General features: G+C 40.8%; 1 protein-coding gene across 3 annotated transcripts in view; it reads left to right on the top strand.

The window, feature by feature from the left end:
* The window catches only part of IFT57 (intraflagellar transport 57), a 30,608-nt gene that overhangs the window by 986 nt on the left and 16,981 nt on the right, over nt 1-12,641 (top strand). For all 3 annotated transcript variants that reach the window (XM_086626249.1, XM_086626180.1, XM_086626305.1), the window contains exons 2-6: nt 1,572-1,734; nt 2,739-2,857; nt 3,775-3,865; nt 7,499-7,567; nt 9,328-9,450. In XM_086626249.1, the coding sequence (XP_086482375.1) occupies nt 1,572-1,734; nt 2,739-2,857; nt 3,775-3,865; nt 7,499-7,567; nt 9,328-9,450 (565 nt within the window). The remainder of the gene's footprint in view (nt 1-1,571; nt 1,735-2,738; nt 2,858-3,774; nt 3,866-7,498; nt 7,568-9,327; nt 9,451-12,641) is intronic.

Raw genomic sequence — 12,641 nt, 5'->3', positions numbered from 1 at the left:
TCTCGTGCTGAGAGGGAGGCTCACGTATGAGCTGAGTGGCTGGACGCTGCTTTTGGCCAGCTACCTGACCGTCAGTATATCCAGAGCCAGGAAGCAAACATTTGTCTACCTTAGCAAGCAGCTGTGTCTGCAAGGGGAGGAGTTTGGTTCTGGGTATCCAGTGTGCACACAATTTATGTTTTGGGGGGACTAACTGTGGTCTGATTTTTAGGGACTGAATTCTTGTTAGGACCACATGTTTCAGTTTAGTGTGATCCAAAATAGATCCAGTTTGTGTACCTTGTTCTCTAAAGTGACCTCACAGTAGGTGAGGATGGGTGGAAGGATCGCTTCAAAAACATGCACCTGATCTGAGCTTGTGCACTGATTTAGGTACAAATTTAGGTACTGATTTAGAAGGCTCTTGCCACTCTTGAGGAATATGGGAAGGGGAAGAGGTCCGAGGAACTTTAGAGCAAAAGTATTTGGGGATGTTAAGATGAGAACAGGAGGTGAGGTTACTGTGGTATAATGGCATGGATGAGGACAATATGCAGCAAGAGGACACATCTCTGGGCAACGAGGCTTCAGTAAATTTGTTCTCCCATCCTCAAGGAAGTGCCGTTCAAGTTTTAATGCAGTCACTTGATGTAAAATTTATGTATTTATTTTTAAAGAGGCACAATCATTCCCAAATACAGATACCTTTCTTTGTGCTATTTGTATAAACTCCCTTTAATGGAGAACAATATATGCTTCTAAAGCATTTTTCAATGTGTTCTAAAGTAGCTAAAAGATGAGACAAATCCACCCTGGCTTCCAGTGTCATGGGTAAAGGTATAAAGCTTTAGCAATGGGTCATTTTAATTTTGTTTTTGAAGTAGGCTGTTTGCTGTGTGATGTTGACAGTAGTTATCAATCACTTCTGCTAATCTATTCAGAGGATGTTTTTCAAATTTAAATTTTGTCTTGCACTGTAAATCACTTGCCCTGTGAAAAATGCCTGAGATTTAGCAAAATCTTAGCTCATTCATGGCCTACAAGTTATTGGCAGTTGCAGATCTTTGACTTTTGATTTTTTTGAGCTTTTAGGTGTTTTATATTATGGTAGGGACGTTTGAATGAATCATTACATAGGGTCTTAAATAGTCAGTGGTGGTATTTTATGAAGTGATGGGATGGATTCTGCATCCCTAAAATTAAATGAGAACAGAATTGAGCTCATAGTGATTTGAGACGGCTCAGGTGAAAAAGAGGAGTAACTTGGGTTTATGTGGAAATGTTAATTTGGTGATGTTTAAGTGAAGCTGTATAATCCTGCTGGCAGGAGAGGAGTACCCAGTTTCTATTTGATTCCTTGGAAGTCTAATGTTGATTAATAGCTTACTCAAAGTGGGAAACAGATGAGCTGCATGTAGAAAACTACATCTACTGTGGTTATGTGTGAAACTAGGCATCCTGAATTTAGTTCAGATGGATCACTCATTGAGAAGGTCAGTTAAAGAAACTGTTTTCTAGTCTGTGCTGGTTTATCATGCTGTAAGAACTTCAGGAGCTCGAAATATTTACCCTTTTTGCACCTTTTTAAACAGGCACTACTTTGCACTGCCCACTAATCCTGGTGAGCAGTTCTTTATGTTTTGCACACTTGCTGCTTGGCTGATCACGAAAGCAGGACGTCCCTTCGAACAGCCGCAAGAATACGATGACCCCAATGCAGTAATATCAAATGTGCTCTCAGAATTGCGATCGTTTGTAAGTGTTGAACATGTTTTTTTTTTTTCCCCAAGTGTACCTATACGTTTGTACTATGTTAATTAGTTAACTGAAAGTTTATGCTGTGTGTAGCTACTTGCTAACTTTTGGGCACTACAAAAATGGTCTTACAATACTATATATGATTCCAATTAATTTTGTTCCACAATCAGTAAAATGAATTAAATCAGGCTTACTGCTTACAGTGCCACATATGTTGCTCATTTATAGTAGTATAGTTGACAAGGATTTTTATCTCGAAAGTTTACATAGTGCTAGTGCATCCTGCTCCTCCATAATTTGTAGTGAAGGAGATGGTTTAGAATTGTGTTCATGTTTTCATCTTTTTTTTTTTTTGTTAAGGAGTAGAAGGTTACATAAACTGCCAGGAACTATTGGGATTTTTTTTTTTAATATTAAAAAAACCCACCACCACCAACAAAAAAAAAAAACGAAAGAAGAATGTACAACTTATGGGAAGTATGATCTTATGGAAGATTATACTGTGGTGCAGCTGTGAATGATGTTAAGAACATTGTTCTCTAAAGGAGTTACATGATAAAAAGTGAAAATATTTATTCTTTAGGACAGCAATAAATAAAATTAAAATATTTTATAAATGAAATCTGGAACAAACAAGGCAATGTTGAAAAGCTGGTGGTTAAGTCTCAGTACGTGCCTCCGTAGCTGTTCTTGCCTTGCCAGCATGTCACTTGTGTCCTTGACCATCTAGCTCCCTTGCAACTTCTGACTCTTCTGCTCCCTGTGAGTATCCTCTTACCAGCTGCTTTAAGATTTCTACGCTGCATCTGTTCCTTGGGTTGTTCCGTTTTCCCTTCTGTTGCCTGACTGGAGCTGCACAGGGGAAGAATATGAATGAACATGGATAAAATCCTCATACACAATGGACGCTTTGGTTTTAACGTGGTAAATCTTGTTACCTCCCTGAGAGGAAACTCGATTGATGTGTAACCATTAGTAAGCAGCATATCTCTTTATTTTAGGGAAGGCCTGTGGATTTTCCTCCCTCAAAATTGAAGGCAGGTTACGGAGAGCAAGCTTGCTATGTTCTTGATTGTTTAGCTGATGAAGCCTTGAAACACACTGGCTTTAGCTGGAAAAGGTATAGTACACTTTTATGCATCCTCCCTTATGCATTGTTTGCCAGCAAACAAATGTAAGTAGTAATTGTAAAGACAAAACATAGTTGTTACCAAAAATGTTTTACTTCATGTTTCATGAGATGCAAAATTCAGCTAGGCTTGAAGCAGTGGGACAAATTAATTCCTAATGCAACTTCGTACAATTTAGTCTATTACCAGCAAGGATGAGTTTGGGCCATTAATACACTTAGCTAATTAATAAAGATTTTACTGATTAAAAACTTGGTCATTTTTCCTATGTATAACTGCTTGTTAATCTGACAGTTGAGTTGAAGCATATTAATATTCTTTTAGGTCCTATCAGTCAATCTTGAGGTCTTCAGTTGGAGGTATGCACAGTATGTGATCGTGTTACAAGTAGGCTACAGTAACTTTGAGTATTTAATCAGAAGGAAATCTTGGGAGAAATTAGGTGACATAGTTTCAAGTATGTGAAAATTTGTTTAAAAGTGCTCTTTATTTCATTCCTTCCCTCTGATGGGTTTTGAAGTGGATATGGCAAAGTAATTTCTGCCTTGGAAATATTTTACTGTTACCTCTATTTAGTACACAAATTCCACTGTAAGCTGAAAATGGGTCTGTGGTGATGAGCACTTAAATTTTAGAAGGTTAGACCAAAAGAGAAAACTACTCAAAATTTACTGCCCAGTTGTACTGCACTGCTTGGCATAATAACTAACCTTCACTTTTAAGACAGTCCAAGATAAGCAAAGACCTTTAAGGCTGAGCTTTAATTTTATTTAAGTGTGTGAGACACTGTCTAGTTGTAGTCCACATCATCCATGCTTCTCATGAAATGTTTGCTTAGGAACAATTTACAGAGGTATATCCAATTTACTGTGTTTAAAAGCTCTGCTGTTTTTTGAACTAATTTCAGGCCAATATATCCAACAGAAGAGCTGGAAGAAGAAGAAATAACAGAAGGTGATGCAGAATTGACGCTTGATAAACTGGAAGAGGATGTTGTGGTAGGTTTCCCTAACTGATTTTGATTATATCAGTATTGGTCAGTTATGAGGAAATTTTTCTCACTGTTTATTTTGTTGGGTTTTGTTTAAGAAGTCTTTTCTGCTAGCTGTTCCGTCGGCCTTTTCTCCTGCCTGTCTTTTCCTGCATCCTCAGCTCCTCTGTACAGTTTTTTGTTTCCTTTCAGATAAGGTTGTTAACTCTTCAGGACAGAGCTTATGTTCTTATATGCATTTATAGTTAATGTAAAGTGAAGTGGAGTCTAACTATACATTAAAATTGGGTAGGTTCAGAATTGTTTGTTTTCTATGGATACAAGTTGTTGATGTTAAATGAAACTTCAAGCCCTATTTAGAGAATTGGCTAATATTTGGGTAAAATTTGCCCAGCGCTTAATTAGTAGAGTGCTCATTATCGTAACTCGCATTTCACTGCAAATAGGAAACAGTAACTTTGATACTTAGTTGATCTTAAGATTTGGGAGCAGGGTAGATGGGAAAGAACAACTGGATATGGAGCATTTGTTTAAAAACACCAGCGAAGACCTAAATAAAGGTTGCAGATTTCTTTCTGTAGAGAAAGGTCATGCCTATATATTCCATGAATGTAATGATAATACCCAGTCATCCATTCTGACTGCAGAATAAGTCTTTCTGCTTTGAAATACCTTTTACCAACCAGATGGCAATTTTTGAGGATAAACTGTTTTATTTATTCCTGGTTTTTAACTGTAATAATTACAGTGAAACTGTCATGTCTGTGAATCAGCCTATGAAATACACCTGTAAGTTCAAATATGCTTTTAGGACTTATTGGTGGATGGATTGCTAATTGACTTTCTCAGAAGGTTATTTTTATGAAAGTTGGAGTCTCACTGTTGTCTGGTAAAATAATGTTATCACATGATATTGTCATTTTCACAGGCCTCTGTCAGCCTCCTCGAAGTGAGTCTTTTTACTGAATGATTTAAAAAGTTTTTTCTGGAGAGGGAAGTTAGCTGAAGACAAAGTGAAGGTTACAAAAACAAGTTAGTTGCACATCATTTTCTCTAACAACTGATGATTCTGTGCAAAATAAATGTAGATCAAAACCAAAATATAAAAAGCTGTGAGCATGGAAGTGTTCACTTGCTGTTTCAGTAAATTACTTGAGGAGAAAACAATTTTCTGGAGTGTTAAGTCCCAGCAATGCTGGATAGAAAATGCCACAACTGTCCTGTTTTTGTGTTCACATTTTTCAAGTGCTTGGGAAAAATTCAATGTCGTAAAAGTTGGAAATCGAGTGCTAGTAATGTTATCATATAGTTCTGATCATAGTCCCAGTTTATGTGCCGTAGTAGTCCACAAGAATGTAACAGTTGAAGAGTTTGCTTCTCTTCCTCTTCTCACAGTTTTCCTAAGTATTACATTATTTTTCTTATTTTTATTAGCCAAGAAAAATTCCAAACTTCTATTCTTAAATTTCATACGGTATGCAAATATTGTGATGTGGATGTCTAGTTCCATTTTCACCAGCTTTGACGTCTCCACAGAAAAAGTCTTGAATAATTCTAAGAACAATAAGAGACATTGTGTATTGCATGTTTAACCAGCCTCAGAAATGTAAGCTGTTGGCTGAAAGTTTTAAATATGAAAACCGTCAGCTGTCTGCTCTTTTCTGTGTCTTGTTAAGGTCTAAGCTCTTAAATTGGGAAGTGGAGAGGAAACAGTTAACTAGAGCACAGTTGAAACCCTTCACAGAACCTCTGGATTTGCTCTCAGATGGTATCTGAGGCCACGATTTTCACAACTAACGTGGTTTTTTAGCTCTTCTGAGTTTGTATGTTAATAAAACCATTGAGCTAGGTGTATACGGAGTGGATAACCACTTATTTTAGAATCCCTAATGGTTCTGCAGGGATTAATTATATACTGATGTAGTTTTTTTCCCCAGTCCATTGTTGCTGCCAATATGTTGATATGTCCTGGATGTATTAGCTGTATCCATAATTGAATTTAGCAGTGTTTCCAGTAGTTAAGTGCTAATGATGAGGTTCATTGATTGTTGTTCTAGTTTTGATTCTTCTGAATAAAATTGATGATGCTGACAGAGACAAGCCTAGTTCTGTGTATCTTGGGGAATTAGGTGAACAGTAGCCAGCAAGGCTGGCTGTGCAAGGAAATCTGCACAGTTTGGTTCCTCAGTTCTTTTGTCTTGTTGCTATGGTAGTGTTTTAATATGTTCTTCTAAGTGCTGTACAAATATGTATTGTCCATTTAGCAAAAGATAGTCCCAATGATAGTCCCTTATGAGGAAAGGCTGAGGGAGCTGGGTCTCTTTAGCTTGGAGAAGAGGAGACTGAGGGGGACCTCATTAATATTTATAAATATGTAAAGGGTGACTGTCATGAGGATGGAACCAGGCTCTTCTCAGTGGCATCCAATGACAGGACAAGGGGAAATGGATATAAGCTGGAACATAGGAGGTTCCGCTTAAACATGAGGAAGAACTTCTTCCCAGTAAGGGTAACAGAACACTGGACCAGGCTGCCCAGAGAGGTTGTGGAGTCTCCTTCTCTGGAGATGTTCAAAACCCGCCTTGGCGTGTTCTTGTGTGATCTGATCTAGGTGTTCCTGCTCAGGCAGGGGGATTGGACTAGATGATCCTTTGAGGTCCCTTCCAATCTCTAACATTCTGTGATTCTGAATTTAGTCACTATTAATTTCTTGCAAGTGTTCAGAGGACTAGGGGCCAAGCATGCCGGAAGAAAATGAAGTGGTCCCTGTTAGTCAAAAACTAGGTAAGATATAGGAATAAGTTCCCAGGTTTTCACTGAGTCTCAAAGGGTTCTACGTTGAGACCTGTGTTATTGCAGCATTCATGATTTGCCTAGAAAGGAGGTGAATGATGAAATTTGACTTTGGTGGAAAAGACAATGGCCAACAGAAGAGCTAGAGAAGGACAAGATGTATAAGGGTGATACAATGGCAGGTGAAATTCCGTGTCAATAAATGGAGGGTCACACACGGCAAAAGCATCTTTGACTTACGCAGTGACAGGCTCTGAGCTGATCACAATCGCCAAGGAATGCGATTTTGAGACTATAGTAGATAATTCTATCAACCTGTCAGTTCAGAGTGTAGTGCCATGGACAAGAAAAGAAATTGATTGCTTCAACTTGAATTGTATCGTTCTGCACAGTTTTAAAATGTGGCATCATTCTGCAGCTCCAAATCTGTAGTGCAAACAACATCTCAAAAACTGTTCAGATCTGGTTGTGGTCTGGTTTTTGGTTTGGTTTTATTCTTAATGTAAAGCTTTAGGAAACACAGAAGAAATTACAGTTATCATACAACTGTTGATAGTGGCCCATTTGATGTGAGAGGGCTTAGATTTTTAGGGGTTTTTTTGGTTGGTTGGTTTAGTTTTTAAATAGTGTGGCACCCTGAGAGAAATGTGGGGTAGCTTTCATCTTTCAGCTTGTCTCAGATATTGTGTCTCCTCGTAAGGTTTTAAGTAAATACAAGCTCCGTTATCATAAACTCTGTGTCAGAAATTTGGAATTTCATACTCCTTGTCCTGTGCTCCTGCAAAGTAAATTATGGAGAAAGATTGTGCTATTCTTACTGAAGTCTTAATTTGCATCTTTCCATAAGGAAGAAGAGTCAGACAATGAGGAAAATTTTATTGAGCTGGATGTTCTAAAGGCACAAACGTACAGATCGGTAAGTTGTTACCCATCAGTCCTCTCTTGAAAGATTTTGACATCTGTAGCAGCAATTTGTTTCTGTTGGATTTAAATGTGAAAGTCCTTATATAGTCTAAACTTGAAAAAACCTTCCAACTGAAATGAGTCGGCGTATTTTAAAAGAAAATTGTACATCCAGTGTCGTGGTTTTAGGCTGATCCAGCAACTAAAACTCACACAGTCTCTCCTTCTCTAGTAAAGTAGAGAGGAAAGAAAAAAAAACAAAGGGACTGAGGTTGAGACAAGAACAGAGGGAGCACCCACCAACCATGGTCCTGGGCAAAAGAGACAGGGCTTTCTCAAAGCAAAACAATTTATTAATGGTTACTTAGAAGGACAAAGGGAAACAAAACCGGTTACTCGAGAGGACAGAAAGAAACAAAACCAGATCTTAAAACCGACACCTTCCCCACCCCCCCCCCCCACCCCTTTCCTTTTCCTCCCGGCTCTACCTCCTCCCCCCAGCAGCACAGGGGGCAGGGACTGGGGGGGTGCAGGTCAGTTCATTCCGTGCTGTTACTGCCGCTTCTTTCTTAAAGGAGGAGGAGTCCTTACACCCTTTTCCCCTGCTCCAGTGGATCCCCTACCCACGAGGAAAAATCCACAAACTTCTCCAGCGTGAGTCCAGCCCACTGGAAACAATCCTTCCCCACAGATTGCTCCGGTGTGGGCTTTACCACAGTCTCGGGTACTTAGGGAGTTGTAGCCACTCGCTCCGGCGTGGGTCGTCACGCAGACTCCAGATGCCTCTCTGCCTTGTCGTGCACCCCAACACGACCATCCTCAGGCTCAGGCATCTTCTCCCCACGGGCTGCGAGTGGGTCTCTGCTCTGCCGAGGCGTGGTTGCAGGGGGGCCGCCTGCTATCTCACCATCAGCCGCAGGGGAACCTTGGCTCCGGCACACCTCCTCCCGCTCCATCCTCACTGACCTGCTGTCGATGCGGCTGTTTCTCTCAGATCTCAGTCCTCTCTGGGTGAACTCAGCCCAGTGGGCACCCCGGGAGTGGGGTGCCCCCGAGTTCCCCAGCTGGCTCTGCTGCCGCCATTCTCCGTGGGCGGCACCGGCCCGACGCAGGCAGCCACCCCGCCGGGAGCCAGGGAGCGGGGGCAGCGCCCTCCTCCCTTCTCTCCTCGCTCCTGGGCAAAGCACCTTTTCCGGTTCCTTTGTCCTGACTTAAATAGGGCAATTCGCAGAGGCGCCCTGTTGGCTCAATCCCGAGGGGGATGGCAGTCTGATCTAGTGGCCAGAACTAAGCCTAACCCAGTTCCAAAACCAGGGAGGTCGCAGGGAGCAAAACCCCTCTCCTGCCACCAGAACCCTCACCCCCTCCACATCAAACCATGACATCCAGTTTCGAAACTGTTATCACTGCAAGGTTGCTGGAAACATTTGCAAGAAATTTTTGCAGAGACTTTTAGGGAAATATCATGTTAGTTTCTTGAATGTACTTTAATTTTTTCCCCCCTTGCTATTTCTGGAATGTATTATAATTTCTTGTTATATACTTTTTATTCTTTTCACTTCTAAATATAATGAAAAGATATATTTATTTTAATTCCAAGTCTTTATTAATTCAAAGAAAACTATTAAAGAAATCTGTTATATGTCTAGATCATTCTGAATATAAATTTTTTTCTGACTATGAACATCGTAGGCCATTGTAACATGATTTCTAACAGTTCTCACTGTGTGTAATTATGATATTTTGTATATAAGCTTTGTGATTTTTACACAGGACATGACTGACTCTGCAAAGCAAGAAGGGATTTTACAATCCACGACAGATGCAGCAGAGTGGAATCTGGAAGTGGAACGTGTGCTTCCACAGCTGAAAGTTACAGTCAGGACTGACAATAAGGTACTTGAGAACAGCTTTGCTGGTGTTGTTTATTCTCCATTTACAACTTTTTTTTCATTTGTCATGCCAAGAATTGCGAATAGTGGGCTTTCCAACGCTATCTTGTCTGAATCTTTGCTGCTTACTTCGACCCTAGAAGCAATAATTTTCAGTAGGTTTTTTTCCAGTATTATATGAGTAATCTTTTCTGCTGCTTACAGGGCACCTTATCTCCATATACTTATTTCCATGTATTTATTCAGTGGAAACTTCTTAAATTGTTAAACATTTCCAATATATTCATACTTCTGAAAAATTACACCCTCAGTTTAGCAGCTATTAAAACATCTTCCTGGAAGAGAGCTGAGGAACTCTTATCTTTCAACTGTTTGATTTGTCAACCACGTGAAAGGTTGATTGCATGGAATTCATCTTGCTGAACTTTAAATGGCAATAAAGTAGGTCTATGTCTCTGATCTAGTCATCATGGGCTTTCCTTACTTTGAGCAAAAAGAAGTAAGTACTTTTTTGACTGATTTTATTTACCTGTCTAGATAACTACCTCAAGATGAAATCAATAATTTCTTAGAAATGAGTATCTCTCTCCACAATCTTTTTCAAGGAGTCTAGAATGAGCAGGTTAGAAGTAGACATCTGTCTTTGGCAAGTCAAAGTCTAGGCCTAGGACCTATTCCTGGCATTGCTATAAACATTCTTTCTAGGAGCTTGTGTAGCACACGCAGATCAGTGCAGTATTGAAATTGCTTGTTTGTTGTGACCCAGCTAGTTGGAGTGTTGGAGAAATCTGTAGCAGTGATACAGAATTCAATGAAAGATAATTGCCTTGCCAAAAATAGGCTAAGCTCTCAACTCTCTGTTAAATTACTTGCATGTTTTACACTATACTGCGTTCTTCTATGTGAAGAATTGCCTCATTTGAGCCATCTTTCTCCAATCCTCAGTAATCCCATCTGTTACAGAGAACATCATGCTTGATTCTCACACTAAGAAATTAAAACCTAATGAAGACATACATGGAAAATTAAAGCCACTGTAATAGCTGAGTTTACTAGCTTCCAGTGTAATGCATCATCTCTTGGCTTTAAGGAATATGTCAAAATGAACATGAAAAGAGGATTCTTCTTTCTCTAGCTTCTGTGCTATCATGCCTTCAGAAATAATGAGATAAGTGTTTGATGTTTTTTCATTCTACAAGAAAAAGCATCATGTTCTGTTTCCTGGGTGGTGCATGTATACATAATACCAGGAGAGGGTTAATGGTTTAATCAATGGGATTAGAAACTAGAATTTATTTGTACAGTCCTGGGCAGTGGTAGGAGGTGTGTGTGGAGAGTGTTTGTTGTTTTTATTTAAACTCCAAAGTTTGACAAATTGTGAACAATTGTCACCACAGCAACAAAAGATCTTGGGTCTGCTGCAAGCTTGAAACCCAACATACAACATAAGCACGTTTTCTCTGCTAGTCTTTGTCTTGTTCTGGAAGAGAACAGTGGGCAGCAGCACAATTGCAAGTGAACCTCATGAGCCGAACAGCTGTTGGAGATGCTTGGCTGTGCTCTTCTGAGATAGTGAGACAGAAGCACCAGTGCTTTGGTAGTTACGTGCATGTCCTATGCAGAGGGATAGCCTCACTTCAAATCAGGGGAACTGCCTGTTACTGAAGGACGGCACGTGTTTAAGAGTGCAGCTGTTTTAAGCCAGGATTTGTTTTGTAGCTATTATGAGACGTTATAAGTGGCTGTGTCCTCCAGGAGCTCCAGGACTGGGAATTTCACTTTCTTGGGTGCTGCAGCCCAGCTCTGTGTGCCTGAGGACCTGGGGGTCCCTATCCCAGACTGATGGATGCAGCTGCTGCTTCTTTCTTGTTTGCAGGTTCAGAAGGATGTATCACACAGTCACACAGAGGACCCTGACATGGCCAGCTACACAATCTGCCATTAACAAGGCCCTGTCTTCAACAGTAGTTGAAGGACTCCCATAAAATATAAACATAGACAGCCAGGCTCCCTTCCTGCGCTTCAGCTAATTAAGATTGAAGTTCAGTAGTGAAAGCACACACTGCCTTCTCCCTAGATTCGCAAGCACATGCACGTTCACGGATCCCTCAGCTGTCAGCGTGGTCCGTCTGTCTGTCTGATCCCCCTGCCTGGATGCTGGGCTGTCTTAACTGTTTCGCTGCTCTTCTACTTGCTGGCTAGTGCAGCTCGAGGCCTGCCCACAGACAGATGCACCCACTCTCACGCTTGTCTTGAAGGCACTCTGCGTTCGTGGGTCCCCCTGAACACCATGTACCCTCTGCCTGCCTCACCCCCAGGCCTGGATCCAGCGCCCACTATGTGGAGGCTAGTTCAGTTTTAAGTCTGCTGTTGAATTTTACACATTCACAGCAGGTTTAGGGAACATGTAGACACTTGCCTGTCCCCACCCCAGCAGCTGGCACCAGTGTCACAGGCTTGTGACCCACAGTCCTGCGCCAGCTGCTGGCACTGAACCCCTCACTTGCTTTACTCACACCGATCTTTCCCAGTTGCTGGATTTTGGGGTACACACTGGTCCTGCCTTGGTGGCTGAGACCCTCACCTGCTCCTGTGGCTGGCACTGAGACCCCCACTCTCTCTGGCTCCAGACACCACAGACCTGGGACACATCATCCCTGGTGTTGTCTGAAAAACAGATTCATGCCCAGTGTGCAATGAACCAATTCCACATGCTCAGGAGAGATACTGTATTTGTTCATTAACCTTCCCCCATCTGTATTAAGATTCCAGTTAGGTTCCTGAATGGGCATAGAACGCTCTGGATCATCTCTTGCCATTTATCCTTTCATTCTCTACCTTTGCCTATTCCAATACCGTTCTCTTCCATCATCATCATCACATTTGAATCAGAATCTAAAAGTTTACATTTTTTCCTGATCTCATGATCATTTCTCAAAGTAAAACTTCAGCCTATTTATCTGTTGTTGACAAAACAACATTAATTGCAAAATAGTATTATATTTCAATGACTCTTTTTCAGATCATTTTTTCTCCATCCTCCAACTTATACAGTGGCCACTATTTAGTACAATATTCAATTAGCCATTAATGGATCTCCTCCAAATTTTCCCCAATAATTTATAATATACCCTAGAGGATAAAAAGGAGACCCCACCTCGAATACTGCGTCCAGTTCTGGTGTCCCCACCATAA

This window comes from Tauraco erythrolophus, chromosome 1, assembly GCF_009769465.1.
Source record: "Tauraco erythrolophus isolate bTauEry1 chromosome 1, bTauEry1.pri, whole genome shotgun sequence".
NCBI lineage: Eukaryota > Metazoa > Chordata > Aves > Musophagiformes > Musophagidae > Tauraco > Tauraco erythrolophus.
The sequence above is the reverse complement of the archived record's forward strand: the minus strand, read 5'-3'. Positions and strand labels throughout refer to the sequence as shown.